General features: G+C 35.0%; 1 protein-coding gene and 2 pseudogenes across 1 annotated transcript; 1 reads left to right on the forward strand and 2 right to left on the reverse strand.

The window, feature by feature from the left end:
• Window positions 1-3,130: 3,130 nt before the first annotated feature.
• On the forward strand, window positions 3,131-3,239 carry LOC132069032 (U6 spliceosomal RNA; annotated as a pseudogene).
• On the reverse strand, window positions 3,240-13,839 carry LOC132066036 (lipoxygenase 6, chloroplastic-like; annotated as a pseudogene).
• A 4,940-nt stretch (window positions 13,840-18,779) lies between these two features.
• On the reverse strand, window positions 18,780-23,548 carry LOC132066037 (uncharacterized). The gene is made up of 4 exons (XM_059459439.1): window positions 22,912-23,548; window positions 20,393-20,399; window positions 18,940-18,952; window positions 18,780-18,857 (listed from the first exon to the last, which is right to left on the reverse strand). Exons 1-4 carry the CDS (start codon window positions 23,546-23,548, stop codon window positions 18,780-18,782), a joined length of 735 nt encoding a protein of 244 aa, XP_059315422.1.
• Window positions 23,549-24,290: the final 742 nt, after the last annotated feature.

Below are 24,290 nucleotides of genomic sequence, written 5' to 3' on the forward strand. Positions count from 1 at the left end.
AATTAACATATAATGTAATTTTCTCAAAAGAAAATCCGAATTAATACTGGGTAATGTATTTGTAGGAGTCTGAATGCATATGGAGATCAAATTGAGGGATCATACCTGCAAACATCCTTCATTTTCCCTAACTCCATATTTCTAATTTTCTATCAATAGATGCAATGTGACAGTTAAATGAAAGTTTGTTTCTACTCAGTTTCTTTAATGTGTCACAATTATTTTTCTCTCAAGACTGACCATATTCCCATTACAGATCAGGCCAATTATCCCAGGTCAGAATCAAGATGCTTAAAAAAACACAAAAAATAAATTTAAAAAATGCTACAAGCAGCCTATACAGCGCAATGTTCTTGATTTACTTGAATTAAATAAGATACGAAAAATGCCAGTCCATATGCCAAGACAAATAATCAAAGTTGACAATTTTTTCTTTGTTTTATCTTGTCATCACTGCTTACAAAATTAATGCAAATTACTAATGATTATTCTGTGGGTGGCTGCCTGCATATTAAGCTGTTGATTTGACTATTTTTTTCCTTTTACTCTTTTATTTCAATTTATGTGGCAATATTTCACTTTTAAATCATTCAAAAAGAATTTTAGAATTTAAAAAAATAATTTAACTTAAATTTTATCCTTAATAATTTTTAATATAATGACATGTTTAAAATACACATTCTTTAAATTAAATTTCATATTTGTTCAAACTTTACCACATAAGTTAAAACAAAGGAGGTACTTGCTATTTCGATCTCTCGATTTAGAGCCCGTTTGGATTACTTATAAATTTGTTTTTTTTGAGTGTTTGGTAGGCAAAAAGCTATTTTGTGCATAAAATAAGCTCAAAAAATAATTGGGCCCATTTGGCTTAAAACATCTAAAAGCGAACTTATAAACTGAAAATATCTTATAAGCCAAAAAAAATAAGTTAGCTTACCCCAACTTATTTTTTGTTTTAGCTTATAAGCTGTTTATTTTAAGCCCATCCAAACAGGCTCTTAGTAGCCTCGATCTAAGAGAATTATAACCTATACATGGAGAGACAAACCTCTTGTAAAATTAACAATTTTGAAGTTCGAGATCTAGTAATAATTTTTTTTGATAAGAGCATTTAATCTTTCTCAATTTATTTGACGCGGAGAAGTTTTACTATGTGCCTCACACAACTGATATTAGTTGTGTTAGATTTTTTTTTTTTGTGAGATAAAAAAGTGGATCCACATCTTACACTTTTGGATCCACAAATTTTGGATTTATTTTTTTTATCTCACAAAATAGAGCCTCACACAACTAATATCAGTTGTGTGAGGCACATTTTAAAATTTTTCATTTTCTATTTCGTCCTATGTTCCCCAAGCATTTTTTTGCGCGGAGTGCCCTTCTTTTGGGGTGGTCTTTAAATTTTGCCCCTCATATTTGTGGTCTTTAAATTATGCCCCTCATATTGCTGGTCTTTAATTTTTGCCCTTCGCATTGCAACTTTGAGCTTTCGCGCGAGGTTCGAGTTCGAACCCCGCTCAAGCAAAAATTAAAAAAAAAAATCGCAAGACAAGGTTTGAGTCGCGTGTATGCCGGACCGGCATACTTTTGTTAAGGAATTACAAATTTTATGCGGACCGCATACTCTATGCCTTATGGGCGAGACTTGGCATAAGTATGCGGGTCCGCATAACTTTGATAATTCCTTCACAAAGTTATGCCGGTGGGCATACTTTTAATGGGCAAACTTTTATGCGCCAGGACCGGCATAACTTTGTGAAGGAATTATTAAAGTTATGCGGACCGATACTTATGCCAAATACGCCCGTACAAGGCATAAGTATGCGGTCCGCATAACTTTGATAATTCCTTCACAAAGTTATGCGGTGAGGCATACTTTTAATGGGCAAACTTTTATGCGGACCGCATAACTTTGTGAAGGAATTATCAAAGTTATCGGACCGCATACTTATGCCAAATCGCCCACAAGGCATAAGTATCACGGGTTCCGCATAACTTTGTAATTCCTTAATAAAAGTATCCGGTCCGGCATAGCGAAATTTAAACTTGCCTTGCGAATTTTTTTTTTAAAATTTTGATTTAGCGTGGGTTCGAACTGGAGAACTATGGGTGTTAAGAAAGGAAATTTTAAAGATTTCAAATATGAAATTTAAAAATAAAGCCTTTTAAAAGAAGAAGGCGATTCAAGGCAGAATGCCCTTCCCAAGCCTGCCAAGCCGGGTTACTTTGAGGGACAAAAGCAAAAACGAAAAAAAGAAAAAGAATAAAAAAGAAAGGAAAAAGAATAGAAAAAGGAAAATTGGCAAAGTCAAATCAAAGTTCAGCTTTCAGGAGACGACATGAAATTGGGAGTTGATTTTGAGTCTCCTATATGAACAGTGTGATTTTCGTTGCATTTTTGAGTCTCCTATATGAACAGTGTGATTTTCGTTGCATTTTTTTATTGCAAAAAGATTTGCCAGCAGACAATCTTTGTTCTTTCATATGGAAACACCACTATAGCACTATAAGGTAAAATTATTTACATCAACTGTTTATATCAAATTATATTAATTTATCAAAATTATTAGTAATTTAATAAGATAAAAATACAATAAATAATCATGATTAAACGAAAAAAATGTTTGTTCAAACACACGATTCTTTGAATTTTCCTCAAAGATGGTTTTGTTCATACACTTATTATAAAAGGATCACGTCATAGGGATTATCTAAACAGTAATTAAAAATATCAAAAAACTGTCTTGTGCATCATTTCTTTTTTTGATCTTTTAGTCTTTTTCTCCCCCCAAAAAAATATGCCTACTCCTCTAACAATCTTCTAGTTGTTTAGAGTATTTTTTATTTATATTCTTTTCATTTAATGAAATAGATATGCAGACTTTTGCCCAAAAGAATAAAATGGACATAGAAGATTCATGTATCACGTTCCACCAACCATATATACTAACAGATTTGTCATTGATTTTTCATTATTTCTTTATTCTACCATGAGATTTAGATTATTGGTACAAACTCAGACTTTCAGAAATAACACATCAACCAATAACACAAAGGTTGCTGAGGAAAAATTACATGTCCCTTAATAATCAAAAAGAAAGCATAAATTAAAGAAGCAAATGAACTTGTCCCTTCAGGGACATCCAATAAAATTAGAACGATATAAAGAAGATTGGCATGAACCATGCACAAGAATGATACGCACAAATCGAAATCGAGAAATGGTCCAATTTTTTTTTTGAAAAAAGTGAACTTGGTCAGTTCGTGATGCTGTTAGGCACACCCCTACCAGTTACACCAGGACCTGATGATGAAGGTACAAGCAATTCATAGGGAGCAATACCAGCACCATATCTGTTTTTAAGACTTGCATCCTCATTTCTTTCTTTTATAGTCTACTCAATCTCCACTAATCTTGCAAAGAATCGTTCATACATTTTTATTACTTCTTGATCATTGTTTAAGAAACTCTGAAGCTGTTGCAGCTGAGGCAAGTATTCTTCGCCTGGAGAATGTGACGATGCTGCAAGTTGAACGGCTAACAACTTGGTTGCCTGAAGTTGAGCAGGCAAAGATGACAGAAAAAATTTCTCAGGGTCAAGAAGAAACTGCTTGTACTCAGGATCTTGTTCTTCCGGTATGAGTTTCCTCATTAGTATGGGACGGTGCAACACATAGCCCCCTAACGGATGCTGTCCAAAATTTATAGCTGCATGCTGACCAAAAACAACCCAAATCATTGTGGTAAGTATGCTAGATAAGTCCTCTTTAGTAGCAAGGTTTGGCCACCAAGGCTCAGTTCTCTTTTCAGGGTGTCCCTTGTTCTTGATCTCATTGCACCAACCTTGGAGCTCGACATTTGACATGACAGAATCTGGCTCGGAATAGTAGTGTTGAACATAGGATTCGACAAGTTCTTTTACGGCAGAATATACGAGAAGTCCATCTGCTGCAAACGGGTAGTCTTCAATCATGAGTTTCACTCCACATGGCACTGTTGGATCTTCCACTGCCATGCCCCTGTTCATTATGTTGCTTAATTATCAGAAGCAAGCACTTATGTACAACAAGCATGTGACAGTAGTTTGAGTGTCTGAATGAAATTTGCTAGCAAATTTAAGGGACTATCGATGTATTCTTCAAGTATCAACTTACAGGTCAGGAAAGTCTAAGCGAGGCTTTTACCTTCTAACCAAATCAGCAAGCAATGTCAAACCGACATAGGTTCTTGTAGGCTACTGTACTTAGCTCCATCCCATACTTTCTTGCGCTGTCGAGAGCCTCAACAAGTCCATTTGCAGTTAAAATTTTTTTTCTAGTAAAAGCATTGACTTGCAATGTGTAGCGCATATGAGGGTGAAGCAGCTTGTAAATTGGGTTCATAGAACATAACTGCCTGTGGGTGGCAATAATATATGGTTCCGTACATGCGTGGATTCTGATCCTGTAACATTTGATACACATCCCATCCTTAAATATGTAATAATGGTAACATATTGATTGTGGTCACTTTATAAAAAAATATAACAACTCTGACAGGGAAGGGGGTCTAAACAATTTGCATTAGAAAAGAAACTATCAATGTGTTACAGTGTGAGTTGAATAAACTCTTACCAATGATTAATCATATTTAAAATGGTTGCGTTGTTGGAGAAAACATGCGCTTTAGCTAGCTTCCAAAGCCAATTGGTTGTAGCATCACGACCAAGAGTAAATATGCGCTTGGTCCTTCGTGAAGTAGGTGTTAGAGGAAGTGAGAGTTCAATAAGGACTGGCATTAGAATTCCTTTTGGTCTGTAGAAGAGACTGTTCTGGAGGCATAAGCTTTTCTTCTAACCTGCATAACCAATTTGAAGAAAAAATACTTATCATGAATGCTCAAAAAATTACTACAAGGGAGTTGTGGTTGAGTATCAATCCAAAGGTTGGCAGACTGTGGAGTCAAGTTTGAAGGTTCGGGAAGAGCAAATCTTTGTTTTCATGTTTTCATAGCGTGAATACCAACACATATGAGGAGTGGATGCAAAGATTAAAGCTTCAATTTCACATTGAAAATAGAGATAGACATTTTTAGATGGAAAAGCAAAGGCACAATTGAAATACAGACATCTGCAGATATAAACAGTCAAAAAATTTGAAGTGTAGCACAAATGTTGGAGAAGGGACATTCTCTTGAATCCAAAGCTAACAATTGCACTATCTTTTATGCTTAAATAAAAGATGAATATTCAAGTTTCTAAAATGGAATGGGATGAGGCCAAAGCTTATGCTGTAGATATTTTTGAAAATTTTCACATGGAAGAATTAGAAGCGTTTGAGTTCACCAATATCTACATGTGAAAAGTTGAAATATTATCCTGATGCAAAGAGAGCTGATGAGTATTAGAAACTAATGGTATCGTAATATGATATTATCATGTAGAGCTAAGAAAAATAAGCGGATAACACCACAATCCACAGTGAGAGTTGAATATACTGCTGCTTCCTTTGAATTAGTCCATTGATTAAGAAAATATTATTATTTCTTGGTTATGAGCCCGAATAACCAATTATGATAGTTTTTTGCAGTGTTAACCTCATAGAATCCAGTGTTCATGGTGCAACATAGTAAAATCAAATTTCATTTCATTTGAGAGTTCAACAATCCAGTGAAATTATTCTAGTTTGTTAATCATCCGAAGATTGACTTGCAGTTATGCTTACAAAGGCATTACCTAAGGAACGATTTGAGAACCTCAAGCAAATGATCAGAGTTTCTCATGAAAATGCCAAGAAGTAGTGTGAGAAAGTTATGATTTTAGTCCCAAACAAATAGTTAGCTGAATTGTTAGAATAAGTTAGCTCAATTTTTGTGGAATAAGTTAGCATGACTTGAAATTTACTCAAAAACAATGTGCAACAAGTCCTTATGTTGGACACCAGATGAAAATATGTAACTCTCCTATAAATATCTGACTTTGAATGAAAAAATATTTGTCAGTTCATCAACAAGTTAATTTTTTGGTCTCTGTCAAATTTTTGCTACTGTGCCTTCTTTAAAGCACAACTAGATGTTAGTTTACAGATTATTTTGTAAGAAGACTTCTAATTTGAAAAAAAAAGGGGTTAGTCCTACAAATTCTGAAGCAGCACAACAAGAAATATCAGAAAACCTTGTATGCAATATAAATGAGGAGTTGTTATTTGATGAAATTTAAACCTAAGTACACGATTTTCACGTTAAACTTCACTTTGTAGCCCGAAACAGATATTGGTGAATCAAAAACTTCATCAAGATATTATTACCACTTCAACTTCCATTCCATTTAGCTTTGGTTCTGTTAGGGCCTTTGTAATTGCTGATTCAGGAGGGCCGTAAACTTGTGGATCCAGTTTACTGAGAATTGGAAGTTCCTATGTGGAAAAATTGGCATTATTTAGAGAATCTTTTAGCAAATGAGAAGAGAAGAACCTTGTGATAGAAGACTACAATCCTTTTCATTTAGTTTTTATGGATACCTAGTTTGATGCTAACAGAGTTAACCCCTGCCAAATTCGCACGTGAAATTCATGGTCTCGTAGCCATGTGATAGTAATCAGAGAATAGAGAACTCAAGAACTAGAATAAGAAACGCGATTTATTGGTAATAGATCGTGCAAGAATCTTAAACACAATTACACCAAGATGTCGGTATGGAGAGGACAAGATTCCAGAATATAGTAGTTTTAAATCTGATATTGCATGCCCAAATAACTAATCCTAATTACATATTTATAGATAACATAATAGGATAAGATAAACTAGTAATAATAACTGCAAACCAATGCTGGAGAAAATCAAGGGAACAATTGCTAGACTATTTCGTAGAAGTTGTGTTTGTCCAAAACTCTTCAACTCTTTATCCTTTTGTCGATATTTTCTCCCGGGGTAAGTCTTGAGAGGTGGGTATGTATCGCCCCCCCCCCCCCCCCCCCCCGAAAAGTTGCCTTGTCCTCAAGGCAGAAAGAAAGAAATTTCAGCAATGTTAGTTTCTTGAGGGTCACCTGTTGACACCTAATTTTTTACCTTAGTTTAATTACTCAGAGTTCCCGGGATTCAAACAGAGCAATATATATATATATATATATATTTTGGAAACCAAAATGATTTAGAAAATATTTACCATCCTAACTTGGTAAGATAATTTCTATAAATATTAAAAATCGTTTATAAATTAATTGGCACATTTTATAAAATTATAACAATTTTTACTTAATTGATAAATTGGCAAAATTGCAAGCATTTTACTCTGTTTGAAATTCAGGAAACTTGATTAATTAAATAAATTAATCATTTTTGCCCCTCAATCCCCATTTAGTCAAATTATTAGAATTTATCATAATTAATGGAGTATTTAATTATGGTTAATTCTGTAAATTGCCCATTTAACTGACTGTAATTGAAATAGTCAATTAATAGCCCAATTGAAAATCAATTTCTTAATTGAGGTCATTATTGCAAAATTAGCCCTTTAATTGTTTATTTTAATATGACTCTATATGAAAGGCCAAAATCATTTGTCTAATTAATCAGAGTCATTTTTGCAAAGTCGCTTTAAAATGACTAATGGGACCAAATGAGGCTATAACTGAAGTAGTCTGGTACCAAAATTAAGTCAATTGGGGGACATATTTGCAAATTAACTTCTGTTTGCTTAATTAACCCTTTTTATCATAATTAGTGGTCCACATTAATTAGTATTTTCCTAAGTTGGGGGTCATTTATTTAAGCGAGTGTCAAAACCCAGTATATATAAGCACATATACACGAATATACACGTGATATACGTGTATATCGCGCATATACATGTATGGGTGTTTTAAAAATCTGTCCACCATATTTTAAAGGGACCAGGCCCAGTCCAAGACCGGACCCGACCCAATGACTTAAGGCACAAAAGGGTGCCCCACCCCTTCCCCTTCACTCTCTCTTGTTTTGGAAAGAAACCCTAGCTGCATGTGTACTCTACTTGTCTCTCTCATCGTCATTCAATGAGAATGGCAAGGAACAGAGCTTGTTTTTGTTGCTTAATGGTTTTTGTTGCTATGTGTTTGAAATCACGAGTTCTGATTGGTTCTTGAGAAAAATCTCAGATTGATCTTTCTTTGACTAAATTAGAACCGTTGATAAGTACCTAGTACTAAATCCTGACCCTACAATGCTGTTTGGTGAGGAAGAAACCCCAATTTTGAGGGTTTGTCCCACATCGGGTCATCTAGGGTTTTAGGGATTTGGGGTTTCCTATTTAAAGGGCCTCAATCTTCATTGTCAAATACCCCTGGAGCAGAATACACAATATTAACTCACATATACTCGAAATACCTAAGTTTTGGGCATCTTTGCTTTTGAAACTTTAAGAGTTCGAGTAAGTTTAAGTTTTTAATTTCTGGTTTGTTGTGGTGTTGAGCATATCTGGGGGAACAATTAATCCTTCCAAGTCCCAATCTCGACAAAGAGGTAATCCTCTATTCTCTGTTATTTTCTTATATTCCTCTGTGTGTTCAGTGCTTTATCTGCTTAATTTGGTTTTGCTATGTCTGTTTCCCTGTTATTTGTTTAGTTTAGTTATCATTGTTAGTGTAGTGTTTATGTCTAGTTATTATTGTTTGGTGTAGTGTTTGTATCCTGTTTAGTTTAGTTTAGTTTAGTTATCATGTTTAGTCTAGTTTAGCTTAGTTATTATTGTTTAGTATGATGTCTATATCCTGTTAATCTAGTTATCATGTTAGTTAATATAGCTTGGTTATTATGCAATGCTTATTTTCCTGTTTAGCTTAGTTAGTTTAACTTGGTGATGCTCAGAGTTGGGTTGATCCCTTGTTTCTTGGTTCAGTTTGGTTCATTAGCAGGCTGAGTATAGTGTTAATCTTCTATCCCTGTGTGTGTTTAGGCTATTATCATGTTTAATATGGTGCCAACTTGCTGTTTTCTTGTCTAGTTTGATTATTAACATGGTTGGTTCATTATTAGTTTCTTGCTTAGTTTGAACATTATCATGGTTTAGCATAGTGTGGATTCTTGCCTCTTTGTTTAGCCTAGTTGGTCTCATTATATGGCCAAACTGTATTGCTTGTATATTGAAGGATAGGCATATGCATATATTCTACTGATATACTTATGATCAAACACACCTTTAAGGAGGTTTGATGGGTCATTAAGGATTAAGCCCGAACCCTCCCCCGTGTTTGTCATGTCTGGGATTCATGAAATCCCTTGAATTTTGTGCGACATCGGGAATACGGGGGCAAAGGCTTTCCATTAATAACCCATTAGGCATCTTTGATTGGTATGTATATAAATGATTATGTTAAAAGAATACATGTATATTCTCCCTTATCTGTTTTACTTAGGCATAAATATGAATCATTCTCTGGGTTTGGACTGTTTCTTCCACATCTGATTACTACTTGGTTTATTTGCATAAATACATTTATATATGGTATTAATCCTTATTCTCTTCTAGGGTACCACCCTCCTTGCATTTTCGGCTCCGTTGCATCAAATACAGGGGCCCAGTCCCAATTCTGCCGAGTCCGATATTATTGGAAATGGAAGCTGATATATTTTGAAGGCCCAGTCATGGGTAAAAATGACCCGAAGGCCCAACTATGGGTGAAAATAGCACCAGTGGGTGCGGGTAGCCCACTGGCTTAGCTATGTCTTTGATTATTTTGTTGTAATGTGTTTTTTTTTTTTTGGGTAAAATTAAACCTTTATATTAGTGAAACCTTATGGGATGTAGAACTAGGATTATCACCTAGTTAACTAGGTAACCAAGATAAAATAAGTACTAATCTTCCAACTTTAGTTTTCAAATAATGGACCTACAAAAACATGAATATTTTCGCTAAAGTATGGTGAATTTCGAGATAAAGCAATGGACTGATTTTCGAGCTAAAACTCATGTTGAAATTGTGTGAGTTTTATATAAATAGGATCAGTTAAGAAACTGAGAAAATAAAAATGTAAGTTTTTTTTATGGACAGGAAAACGACTTCTTGGTGACAACCCTTTGAAACGAAGAATATACTTGCGTGATTGAATGTTTGGACCTGGAAGTCTGTTAAAAACTGGACCAAAATCGTTTATTTTGAGTCAAAAAAGACACATTTTCCGGGCTGCATCTTGTTTGGTAAAACTGGATGCATTTTGAACCTTGAGACTTAAGTAATTTGGGCCTAAAATATCGGATTTTCACCTTCAAACTGAGACTGGAAATTGGACTATTTTGTGGACTAAAATTGGACTTTGGGAGGCCTGACCGTTATGCGTCTTGTACTGAAAATCCTATTTTGTGGACTTGGATTGAGAAATTGATATTTGGAGTTGAGATTAGGGTTTGATGGACTATGGTGGTGTGGATTATGACTTGACTTATTGGGCTTCATAAAAATTGGAACTTAATATATATATATATATATATATATATATATATATATATATATATATATATATATATATATATATATATATATATATATATATATATATATAAAAAAAAAAATCGGGAATATATCCCATATTTTATATATAACTATAAAAAACACGTAAGTAATAAACTCATATCGTTAGGACCAGAATAGTAGCGACTCTACTTGGGGGCGACCCCGGGTGTGTCCTAGTTCGAAAACGAAGTGAATTGAACACTTGCGCGGATTTTTAAACTAAAAATCCTTTATTTGTTTGGGGATGTTTTATCGAAATTTTCTAAAACTATACTCATATGATGCTAAAACTCTACAATCTGCGGAAAATTTTATAACACTTAAGCAAATAAATAAACCTTACAGTGAAGCTCGTAGGTCAACCGTATTTTATGAATCCTTAATACGAGGGTGCGTAAAACCTTCCTTGGGGGATCACCAGAACCATTACCTCGATCGCTGGTCCAAATAAGATTTTTGCTCAGTCTGAAAAACTCTTAAACCAGTTTTCCTAATTTTTCTTTTGATTAAATTAGGTGGCGACTCTAAAAATATAAAATATCCAATTTAGAGCACTAACAACCTCGAATTACTTTTATGCCTTAACTCGTATAAAAGTGAGCCGTAACATCACCAACGACTGTTGCATTGACCTCATCAACATCTTCCATTTGATCTCCTCCTGTAAGTTCCATGAAAGATAGTTTCGGAGATTTGCATCTATGATCGGGTGCAAATTTCTCATGGCAACGATAACAAAGTCCCTGTGCCATAAGATTTCTTCTCTCGGTATCCCATGTTAGCGTTTGAAGAGGTTGGGAACCGGTTGGATTGGAAGAAAAATTGTTGCGTGAATTTTGATGTGGAAGAGAAGAAGAAGCATTGTTCTGAATGTTTTTAACAGAGGACAATGGGTTATGTATAGTGGGTCTGCTTGTTGGTGTCCAATTGGGCCCTCTATTGCTGCGAACTGGACCTAACTTAAATTCAAGTGCCAAACTCATAGCCCTGTAAACTGTTCTGGGCTTGTGAATCCTAACATCAGATTTAAGTTCCTCCTTTAGCCCATTCAAAAATACTCCTAAGAGATAGTGATCTGGCCAGTTTGTGACCCTAGAAGGTTTTGCAAATTCTTGACAATACTCCTGTATAGAACCTGTTTGCTGAATGCTACAAAGGTGTTCGTTTGGATTTTGGAACTCTACAGGACCATAATTTTCCTGTAATGCTTTAACAAACTCTTCCCAATAAAGCAAAGTTCGCTCATGATTTATCCAAAAGAAGATATCAAGAGTATCGCCTTCCTGATACATCGTTGCAATGTCAACTTTGTGTTCCTCTGAAGTTTGATAGTAGCAAAAATATTTTTTTCGCTTTCAAAATCCATCCCCGGGATCACCTCCTTTAAATCGGGAATTCCATCTTTGTGTGTGGCCTCGGGAAGGATTTTGGCCACGCTAGACTCTCAATGTCTTATTCCTCTTCTTGCCAAGCGGATTTTCCTCCATTACGGGTTCGGTGACTGGTGTTCTCTTATTGGGTATGGCCGCCTCTGGGCTTTTAATGTAGCAACTTCTGCTACCAGCGAATGAATCATTTTTAACTTTGATGCTATGACAGATAGTTACTGGGCAAGAGATTCAACATTGGGAGTGTCTTCTTGAGAATTAGAGGATCTGATATTGACCATGTTGGATTGATCTGCTCTCATACCAAATTGATAGTAACCAGAGAATAGAGAACACAAGAACTAGAATAAGAAACTGCGCTTTATTGGTAATAGATCGTGCAAGAATTTTAAACACAATTATACCAATAAAGATGTCGGTATGGAGAGGACAAGACTCCAGAATATAGTAGTTTTAAATCTGATATTGCATACCCAAATAACTAATCCTAATTACATATTTATAGAAAACATAATAGGATAAGATAAACTAGGAATAATAACTGCTAAACCAACTGCTGGAGAAAATCAAGGGAACAATTGCTAGACAGCTGCTGTAGAAGTTGTGTTTGTCCAAAACTTTTCAAATCGTCCAAAACTCTTCAACTCATTATCCTTTTGTTGATATTTTCTCCTAGGGTAAGTTTTGAGAGGTGGGTCTGTATCACCATGCCAATCTATCCCCTGCAGACAGATACAAAAGTTAACTAATGGAACATGAGTCTTGACTTTATATTCCAAAAATCAATCCCAAAAATGGATTTTGGAACATTAACAGTTGACTCGGATTTAGGTCAAGGGATAATCCATAAAACTATTGAACATGTTCAGTCTTTCGACTAGACATTGTTAAAAAAAGGAAAGGAAGAAACGCTTACGCCTGATAATTGGAATCTCAAACTTGAGCAACCTTGCACCAGCATAAACTATTTGGTTGATGAAATTCTCCTTTGGCTTTTCTTCTTTTGAGGGAATATCATCAATGTATAAATTGTCTATGTAGCTAAAACTGTTGAAGGGAACATTTGAACTTGACAATGCAGCAATAATAGATGGTATTAAATTGCGAACGAGGCCATTCCACCTTCCGGTAGAAAGTGCATCCTGCTTAACTTCTTCAAAGGCTTTATCTTGAGGAACGTAACCTTGATTAGGTGGCACAGCTATACTCTCTACACATGGATCTGCTCGCATCCACAGTTTACAAAAGTTAGCATACATAACTTGGAGGCCTGTTATGTTTTCTGAACAACTTAAGTGGTCACCAAATTCCCATGAGGCGAAATAAGCATAGAATTAGAGATCTCCCAGTTTGGCAACGCCTATGATAAGGTCTCTCCTCACCACCAAATACAGGTTGAGCTAGATTATTTCTTTCATTAGGATTGCCCAAATCATTATAAAGTGCATATTCATAGACTCGTTCATGTTGTTTCCTCTCGCCTTTGCCACTACCGCGAATCTTCAGCGAGTCTTCATGACGAAGATACCTAATTTCAGGGGGTGTCTGGGATAGTAAACATGCCTGTCACAAAGGGAAACATCTTGATTGAGTCGCATATATTATATGTTAAGCTAACTGGAATTAGGTAGTAGGGAACCGCCGTTAAAAGATGATTTCTGAAGATAATTCTACTATTAGGATCATCATTCCTAGAATGAATCCATGTATTTGCAGGAAAGGTTATTGGACCTTCATTAAAACCATGAATTACAATTTTCACTAAGTGCACTTCCTTATCATGGAAATTGGTGATGATTATAGCTCCAGGACGTCCAAAATCGTTTGGCACCATGAAATTAGCAGTCCATTCAACTATGCACAGGTTGTCTGATGGCTTTGGCAACCAACTCCCCACATTAGAATCTATAACTTTTTCTAATTTGGTATCTGTAAACAATAAAGACTGAACTTTATCCTTCTTGTTCATGAAACTTATAGACATCGTGAAGGTCACTGTTATAAGAAAACAAGAATAAGAAGTAAACATGGAGATGACTACAATCTTATGTCTACTTCTCACAAATTTTCCCACTTATCAAACAAGTCATAAATGCAAAATAAAACTATTCCATTCTTCGATCTAGTGGTAAGAGCGCATTGTGATGTGTGGTTTAGGCGTTTCTTAATTATAAAAACAAAAATTAGACATATATAGATCCCATATAGAAGCAATGGGTCCACGTGAACTCACTGGCTTGAACTCAAAAAATATATATACACAATTAGACTGCACATAGGTTTCGAACTTTTGATCCAACCCAGGACTGGTTATACTCAGCTTAATAAGACTCCAAATTAGTTTTAACCATTCATATTACTTCCTGCACAGTACTTACTCTACTAATTACAAATGTTGTTATTGTATGTTCTTAAATCTTAACCCTTCAATATTAAAGCTTTAAGTTCCAAATTCTTTAAATGATAATTCTTTTACTAAAAATAAAAAAAAGGAAGATTTCACTTCAATTACTTCATCGAGAATCAAAGTGTCGATCTTGTTCTAACCCTTAACATCCTCTTGCCAAAAACATATTTCCATCTCAATTTATATTACACTCTTTCTATTTTGGAACTACTTTTTTGATATTTTCTAGTTTAGTAATCATCACTAATATATTATACTAAGTTATATTACTCATTTTAATTCTTATATCCAGTCAAACAAATTACAAAAAAATAGAGATTAGTAATTATAGGGAACAAGTCTCTTTTCTCTCTTCCATTTGTACTTGAAAGCTATCAATCACCCTTTCTCTCTTTCACATGCAAAGTGAAAATTGAAATTTTTTTTTTTTTTTTTCCTCCTCAAAAATCTCAGTTGGTTAAGTAACCCTAATATTTAAGAAATATTTTCGGAACACAGGACCAAATTCAAAACTATCTATAACTATCTAGACACATCTTTGTTTTGCAAAAAAATTTCTTCCAAAATATATCTCAAGACACTCCATGAACTTTTCTGAACATTGTTTAAATATCTCCTTAGTAGAAATTGAATATATCTGTCTCTAATATAACACTATAGAGCATTACCATGAAACTAATATTCAATCAGGAACTCACGAATGAATTTCGTAAACTTCATTAAATTCTAGAACATATTTTCTTTCTTCGAATTCAACCTTCTCAAAAAACCCAGTTTCTTAAAAAAAGTGTTAGCAGGGTTGGAAACATAGAAGAAGTATAAATTTACCTGTTGATAGGGTTGGAAAATTGACAATAAATAAACATGAAAACTAAATTCAACTTTTGCAAACTCTAAGACAATTGAGAGACCTGTGTGTAACAATCTCAAGTGAGGATTAAAAATATCTGTAATTACTACTCCTTCAGAGCTAAACTTGATCAGATAAATTTAATATTTTGAAATTAAAACTTAGATATTCAAAAATTATATGAAAAATACGATAAGTTACAATTATTCTCGTATCAATACGGTGAAAGAATGAAATTCGTGTAATTTGAATCTCGAGAAAACTGAAGTACTTTTGGGACGGAGATTAAAAAAGTCTATGCTGCTCTAACTAGTTTCTAGCATATCTATAGAGGTAGAGCTAGAGTACATTGAAGCTATACATGTGTTCCACATAATTCAATAGCTTTGTAGAAAACCCTGTTGATAAAGTCATACTATTTTATATTTTGATGATTTAACAAACATATTCGAGGAACCAGATATGCCTTTAGAGGGACTAGATGTGATCAGGTCCTCTAGCCGTTGCAGGGTCAATTCTACGGCCTATAAAAGAGCTGCTAATCGTATCGGCGGTAGAACAGCATCAAAGACAAATTTATGGCAGACTTGATGCTAGTGGCCAAAACAAGATGAAATGTCCCTTTCATATCAAGTCACATGCTCTTGTATATTAACAACATGTTACAAGTGAAAACCTAACACTTTGAAAAACAAAAGCACTCACCCACGAGTGCTAGCCGCCGTCGTCAAAGTGCTCATCAAGAACAAAGCTACAACAACTGAAGGAGTTCGCTAATCACTGTAGATGTCTTAAGTCCTTTAAGTTGTTGAGTCTTTGTATTTTGTTCTTTAACATTGTATTCCTACACTGCTTTTAAGAAGTTTATAGTAGGACAGATTTTCAACCTTTCTGTATTGTTCACTTGGCTAGAGTTAGTCAAGCTGTCTTCTTTACAGTAGATTATTGTGAAGGCCTTGCAATAGAGTTATTGTAAGGGGGAGGGATTAAGAGTTTAATGCCTAGGTTGCAATAGGTTGTAATCTGAAGTTGCTCATTTATAGTGAAGTTTGAGGAAATCCTACTCCGGTCGGTCGTGATTTTTAACCTCTTCAGCAAGGAGTTTTTCACGTAAATATCTTGTGTTATTTACTTTTTGTCGTACTCAAGGGAACAGATAGAGAACCTAGTTCTCTATACTATTTGGTGAACTCATATATTCTATCAATTGGTATTAAAGCAGGTTCTTTCTCAAAGTTTAACACCCAGAAAGGATCTTTCTCATAGCTGCTCCACCAAACCCAGATGACGGACAGTCTAGCACGGGACCATCGAGATTCAATAGAAAGTATTATGGGTGGTGGAATACAAGGATGCATGATTACATCATGGCTGAGGACTCTGAGCCATGGGACATTATCTGGGATGGTCCTCATGTCCCTATGAAGACAGATCAAGCTGGGGTCGCAACAGATCCAAAGACAAGGAAGGAGTATAATGAAGTTGATCAAAATGCTGTATATAAGAATTTCAAAGCCAAGAAAATCCTTGTTTGCGGTATTGGATGTGATCAGTACAATCGTATCTCGGCATGTCAATCTGTAAAATCTGGGATGCTCTTGAAACTTCTTATGAGGGAAAAAGTCAGGTAAAGCAGTCCAAGATAGACATGCTTACCACATAGTATGAACTCTTTAAGATGAAAGATGGTGAGTCCATTCAAGACATGCACACCAAGTTCATCTCCATAATCAATGAACTCCATTCTCTTGGGGAAATAATTGCAACCAACAAACTAGTTCGTAAAATACTTAGTGTACTGCCAAGCTCCTGGGAAGGCAAAGCCAATGCCATCTCTGAAACCAAGGAATTGCAGAAGCTGACTATTGATGAGATTGTTGGTAACCTCAAAACCTACGAGCTAAAGAGACAAAAAGATCTATAAAGGAGAGAGCCCAAGAGGGAGAAAAGCCTGGTTCTCAAAGCTGCTACTAAAAGTGACTCAAGTGGTGATGAATCTGATATGGCTTACCTCACTCGAAGATTCCAAAAGATGGTCTGGAGAAACGGTGGATTGTCAAAGAAAGGAAGCTTTAGCAGAAATCCTAAAGGAAATGACTGTAGTCACAAGTGTAGGAAGCCCGAGCATTTTATCAAAGAATGTCCTCTTCACAAACAGGACTAAAATAACACTGAAAAAGCAGTAAAGAGGAACCAGGTTCCTGATAAAAGTTACCAAAGAAGAGATGCAACTGACAATCTGGTGCAACAAGCTCTGGATGCCTGGGGGGACACCTCCAGTGAATCTTAAGATGGGGATGATCTAGGTGATGCATCCATGATGGCTGTTGACCATGGATCTTCAGAATATGAGTCAATCTTTGCACTCATGGCGAAATCTGATATTGATGACGACAATGAACAGGATGATGTAAATTTTCTTGATGTTCAGAAAAATTTAAAAAGTTACTCTCAGAAAAAATTAATGTCATTAGAAAATGTGTTAATTGATGCATATCATGGCCTCATTAAAGAAAAGGGGGTCCTAACTGAAGAAATTGGTGAATTAGAACAAGAAAGGGATGACATGGTAGTTTGAATCGTAAGGAAAAGGTTGATGAAGTAACTAGAGAAAATTCTTTGCTAAAGAACCAAATGAAAAAATGGATGGATACACCCTTTAAAGGGAAAGAGGAAACTAGTAAGATTCAGCTTGAGCTTGAAAGTGAGCTTAAAGAAATCAAAATGAGTCTCACTATTGAGCTAGAAAAGAATAAACAGCTTCAAGAGAATTTGAAAACGGTAGAAACTAAGCTTGATAAGTCACTTTAGTGGACCTGGTCCTCTGATATAATTGCGTCTATGTACACGAATAATGCAGAAGGCAGGCAAGGTATTGGCTTTCAAAAGGCCAAAACTCCTTATAATCCCCACAGCAAGTATGTTACTATATCTGATAATTGGCTATGCACTCACTGTGGTCAAACCGACCATTATAAAAATGCATGCAAAGCCAAATTTCAAGCTCTTTCGAAAAATAAGAATTTTATTGAGAAGAAACCGAGAGCTGAGGGACCTGGTCCCCCAAAAAGAAAAACTGGCTTGCCTGCATGAACTAAAAGAAGCTTAATTCACCCTTTCTATCACTCTAAGGGACCCAAGATAGTTTGGGTTCCTAAATATAATCAGTGATTTAGTTTGCCGGCTTGAGTGAGAGGAAGCAATAAAAATGGTACATGGATAGTGGCTGCTCGAAGCATATAACTGGAAAAATGAACAATTTCCTCTCAGTCAAGGCCCTCTAAGGAGGGAGTGTGTCCTTTAGAAATGGCAAGAAAGAGTAATTGGAAAGACACTATCCCATGTAATTGATAATGTGTATTATGTAAATGGTTTGAAGTAAAACTAGTTAAGTGGTTCTCAAATCTGTGTTAGGAAAAATGAAGTGGGTGTAAAAGGCACACATGATGATGAAGCTGTAGATGAGGAATCTTCTAAAGTTCATGATGAAGCCATTGAAATTTCAAATGGAAAGACTGGTTTGATGAGTCAAGACAAGCAGAGCAATGTAGAAGATCCTTCAGAATCTCTAGAAGGCTTACAAAACCCTGGTTCTTGCATTACTCCACACGAAGCTGAGCATCAGGTAGCCGATACTGTATCAGGTACCCTTGAGGCTGGATGATAATCAAGCCTCTGATGAAGATAGCGACGGATCCAACACAGAGGAACCTGGTCCCTTGAATCCTGAGGTTCTGGCATCAAACTGGAAGCGTTGAAATATGATGACTGAATAACTTCTATGCAAGAAGAACTTCATCAAATTTGAAAGGAATAAAGTGTATCACCTGGTCCCTAGACCTACAGACAGGACAGTGATAGAAACCAGGTGGGTGTTTCGCAACTAGCTTGATAAATTTAGAAACACAACAAAACAAGGCAAGGCTGTTGGTGTAAGGTTAAAATCAAGAAGAAGATAATTTGAAATGAGCATGATGGGGTGAGTTAAATCTCTTCTTGAGCTACAAGTCAAGCAAACCTCAAGAGGTACCATGATTTGTCAACAAAAGTATATTAAGCAGCTGCTGAAGAGTTTTTGAGATGGAAAATACTAAAACCATTAATACTCCTATAGCCACTGTTACTCGACTAGGCATGGATGAACCTAGTTCTTCTGTAAATGAAGCTTGTACAGGGGTATCATTGGAACTTTACTATATTTGATTACAAGTAGACCTGATATTCTGTTTAAGTGTTAGTCTGCGTGCAAGATTGCAATCAAGTCCAAAAAAATCTCTCTTGAAGGCTGCAAGAAGAACTCTGAGGTATATCAAAGGGACTCCGGACATGGTCCTTTTTCCATCCCTCAGAAGACAAATTCTGACCTAGTCGGAGATGCTGATTATCCTGGATATATGTGGATAGAAAGAGCATATTGATGTTAGGTACCATTTCCCAAGGGACAATGTTGAGAAGGGTTTTAATCTATATGAAGTTGTGCAAAACTGAGGACCAGGTAGCATATATATTCACCTAAGCACTAATCGTAGAATCATCTTGGAAGAAATCGTTTGGAGCTGGGGTTGATTAAAATTAACTAATTATTTCCCTGCAAGATCCCTGAATGGCTGAATATGTGTAGAGGATAAATGCACGCGGAAGACATGCTTTTGGCGACATCTAACTCAGCTTTATACTGTTACAGGTATGCACACATGGCAATCTCAAGGCATCATAAGAATGAGTGACACTGCATTTTTCAAATATATTGCCCCCATTTTGGAAAAAGTGTCAAGGAACCTGGTTCCGTGACTCATGTTAGTAGCCTTCATCTGTACTTATGTGTGTTTGAACTTATCAGTAGTGCCACATCATTAAAACCTGTTCCTGCCCAGAAAAAATGCAATTATTTCTTTGAACTGGTCCGCTAAATGAGGACCAGGTGTAAACTCTGTCGTTGCATCTAACCCCCAATCAGAACAGTTCCTTCTTCTCTACTCATTTTAAAGTCTCTCAATCAAAACTTCACTTCACTTCAACACTACACTCTCTCTCTTCTCTTGAACTAAAGACAATTCTGTTCATCCGACTTAACTCGATGATCTCCAGCTTAATGGATGCACAAGAGAAGGCTGCTGAGGAAATCAACCTATTAAGGGCTGAAAATTTTATCCTTAAGACTGAGCTTCAGTAAGGGGCAAAAGGAAGAGAGGAACCGGGTACCTCCTATGATCTGAAAGCAGAGAATGCTCAGCTGAAGGCTAAGGCAGCTGAATTGAAGAAAAAAGTGGACAGTCTAACCTTGCAGCTGTTCAATGACCAAATGGCAGCAAATGAGCGAGTTGACAGGCTACTTAAGCTGCTCTCTTAAGATGTTCCTTCCCTTAGTCCTCCAGTCCATTCCCTCATTGTGTCCTAACTCCTCAGAACCCCTGCTTCAATGCCCTTTTTATTCTTTTTGGATCATGTTTTAAATGACTCTGGCGCTATTGTTGGTTTGATTATCATGTTTTGTACTTTTGATGCTACAAATCTATATTTTATGCTACTGATGATGTATTAGAAAGTTTGGGCACTATCTTTACTCTATGCAATGCTATTCAATCCTTGCTTTCCTTTGACTGATTGTTCATGTTAGTGTTGCCCCAGTGGCCATGAGTTAATGTTGCTGACTTTGTTTTTCTTTGTTCATGTCCTTACTCTTTTCAATGATGCCAAAAGGGGGATGTTTTCAGGGTAGTAATTTGCTTATCAGTTGCTGTTGTTGCTACACTGAAGAAGGTCTGATTCTCTGGGGGAATAAGTGAGGAATCTGGTCCTCAAAGGTAACAAGTGAGGATCTGGTTCTCAGGGGGAATATCTATTTTATATTTTGATGATTTGACAAACATATTCTAGGAGCTTGATATGCCTTTAGAGGGACCAGATGTGATCAGGTCCTCTAGCCGTTGCAGGGTTAACTCTATGGGCCGTGAAAACTCGCATCAGTACCGATCGGGCAATGAAGAAAGACACGGAGCTGCAAAGTGATGCTAGTTACCAAAACAAGATGAAATGTCCCTTTCATATCTTCTCACATGCTCTCTTATATAAACAACATGTTACAAGTGAAAGCGTAGCACTTTGAAAAACAAAAACTTGTGAGCGAGTGATTTTTATATATTAATACATTAGCATACAAATGTGTTTTTTATGCAAGTTATTTGCAGGTATTATATATAGTATAATTCTAGTATAACTATCATTATACTCATACTATTACTGGTATAATTAGTAGATATTATTATACTCATAATATTACCGGCATAATTGGTAATTATACTCATAATATTAATGGTATATTAATATTGTACATTTAGATGTGTACATGAGTTAAAAAAGAACAGAAAAACAAGTACCAAGATGTAATAATCAATTGGGAAAAATGAAGAATTAGGAGAAATAAAATGTAATATCTTAAGATTCCAACATGCAAACTGCGATCCTTTTAAAACTCCCCTTGCCTTCTTCCATTTCACACAAAAATCTCATTTTCTCCATGTCAATAGTAAAAGCATGGAAGAACTTATGCGTCTTTGGGATCCTTATTTTAGCAGAGAAAAGGGTTTAGGGTGGGTTGGGGAGGGATTAATTCCTTAAAATTATCATCATTCATAAATTTTTCTCGCCTGACCCATTAAAAACTCCAGTAAAATGACCATCAAATTTTATGCTAAAGCATGTAGAGGTAGTGGGTTTGAGGGGGAGAGAAAGAAGAGAGAGAAAGTGAGTTTGAGGGTGAAAGAGAAAGTCAGTTTGAAGGCTAGACACGACTGAATTTTGGAGTTATAGTGATGAGAGAGAAAACATAATATATATATTTAAGGACAAAATTAATGCATTAATTTATGGTGTTATTTTTGAAGAACTTTAAAAGTTGTGCTAATTGTGTGCCTAACTTTAAAAGGTTTGACCTATGGTGTAATTTTCTCATTTGAGAAACTGTTAAGTTGGCTTTGTGATGTTAGGCCTAATATATTTAATTATCAATCTCACATTTTAGTATTTTTATCATCATTTGAGTACAAATTTTATTGATTTGTGCTTAATATTATAATTTTAATGCGTAAGAATAAAACAGTGTGAAGATGAGAGAATTAGAACAAATTATGATTCAAAAGGAGACGAAAAAGAGAAAAGAGCAAAAAGAAAAATGATTAAAATGGAAGGAGACACCTGGGAGACACTATGGAGACATCATTTGACTCAATGATTGATGAGAATGAAAATATGCAATGAATTGAAGAAACTAAAAGTTAGCATATTGAAACAACAATTGCACGTGAAAACGTACCAAGCATTGCTATTCACTTGGGCAGCCAACCCGCCCTGAGAAAGATGGTTCATAGAAATTCAATTGGCTTGTTGCGCTATTTTTGCGTAGTAAGGGCATCTCCAACCCATTGCATCATTTTTTGCACCAAAATGGTGCAAACACCAAAATGGTGCAAATTAACTCCAACCCATTGCACCATTTTTTGCACCAAAAAAGAATATTCCTTTTATATTCTTCTCTCTCTTTTATATTATATTATTTTCTTTTACTTAAATTTTATTTTTAATTTCATAAAAAAAATCCTTTTTTCTTTTTTTCTTTTTTACATATCCATCCCATGTAATTCATAATTCTTTGTTATATAATCATTTAATATAAAATTATTTATACCATAAAATTTTAAATAATATAAATTGTAAGCAAATATTATACATTATACATATTAATGGATAATTCAAATAAAAGTGAAATCATTGATAAAATATAATTAAATAAATACTATTACCTAGCATTCCTGGAAAACCACGTTGCTCACCGATGTGAAGAAGCCTTGCAACATCGTTAGCTGTTGGTGATCTCAGATACTGCTGGCCAAAAACCTCTACGATAGCTCGACAAAATCTCTTCATGCTTTCAATTGCAGTTGACTCTCCAATTTTCACATATTCGTCAGTGGCATCCGCTGGCAAGCCGTATGCCAACATTCTAAACACAACTGTGATTTTTTGTACAGTAGATAAACCAAATCTACCCATCGCATTAGCACGTTGTTCGAAGTACATATCATGAGCTTTAATTGCATCAACAATACGAAGAAACAAATTCCGGGACATCCGATATCGACGACGAAACATACCATCATTATAGCGTGGATTATCTGAAAAATAATCAAGAAATAAATTATTATCAGCTGCTTCACGTTCTCGATTGATTACTAAATGACCTGGAACAGAGCCAATTCTGAAAACTTCATTATTTTGATATTCTTGCAAATATTGCAACATATAGTTGTTCATGCGAATATTTTGCAAGATTACTTGCTGCTCTTCTGCAATAGTATCATCTAAATCTAAAGATGATGATGATGATGAAGAGGAATTTTCATCATTATTATTAGAAGAACCTCCAGTATAGAAATTCATTTTCAGAAGACAAATAAGATTATTATAATTTTCTAAATTATTATGTTGTTTAATGTATTTTCAATTTTAATGTATTGAACATTGTTATGTTATTGATCATTGTGTTGTTATTGAACATTGTGTTATATATTCGAAATTATTATGTTATTGAACATTGTGTTATTTATTAACAACATATTATATTTTATATTTGCACTTTTCATTTTTGTGATGGTTATATTTTTTAATACAATTATAACTTATAATAAAATTAACTTACAATTTTATATAAAATAATATATACTAAACTTAATTTATAAAACTTACACTCCAAAATTAAGATGTAAAATTAATATTATAAGATATTACATAAAAAATAATTAGGTATATTAGGAATCTAAAATTATAAATTAAAATTTATAATATGTTAAATCAAAAGTGTTATATAATAAAAAGATAATAATAAAATATTAATGAATAGTAATGGTGTAGATGAATAGGTATATTAGGAATCTAAATGTAAAAATTAATATTTATAATATGTTAAATTAAAAGTGTTATATAATAAAAAAATAATAATAAATTATTAATGAATAGTAATGGTGCAATGAATAGTGTTGCACCAAATTTGGTGCAACACTATTCATGCACCAAAATGGTGCAAGGTTGGAGCTCCAAAACATTATTTTTTGCATCAAAATAGCATTTGGTGCAAAAAATGGTGCAAGGTTGGAGATGGCCTAAGGGCGGCGCGAGCATGGGA

Source organism: Lycium ferocissimum, chromosome 8 (genome assembly GCF_029784015.1).
Source record: "Lycium ferocissimum isolate CSIRO_LF1 chromosome 8, AGI_CSIRO_Lferr_CH_V1, whole genome shotgun sequence".
In the NCBI taxonomy this organism is placed as follows: domain Eukaryota; kingdom Viridiplantae; phylum Streptophyta; class Magnoliopsida; order Solanales; family Solanaceae; genus Lycium; species Lycium ferocissimum.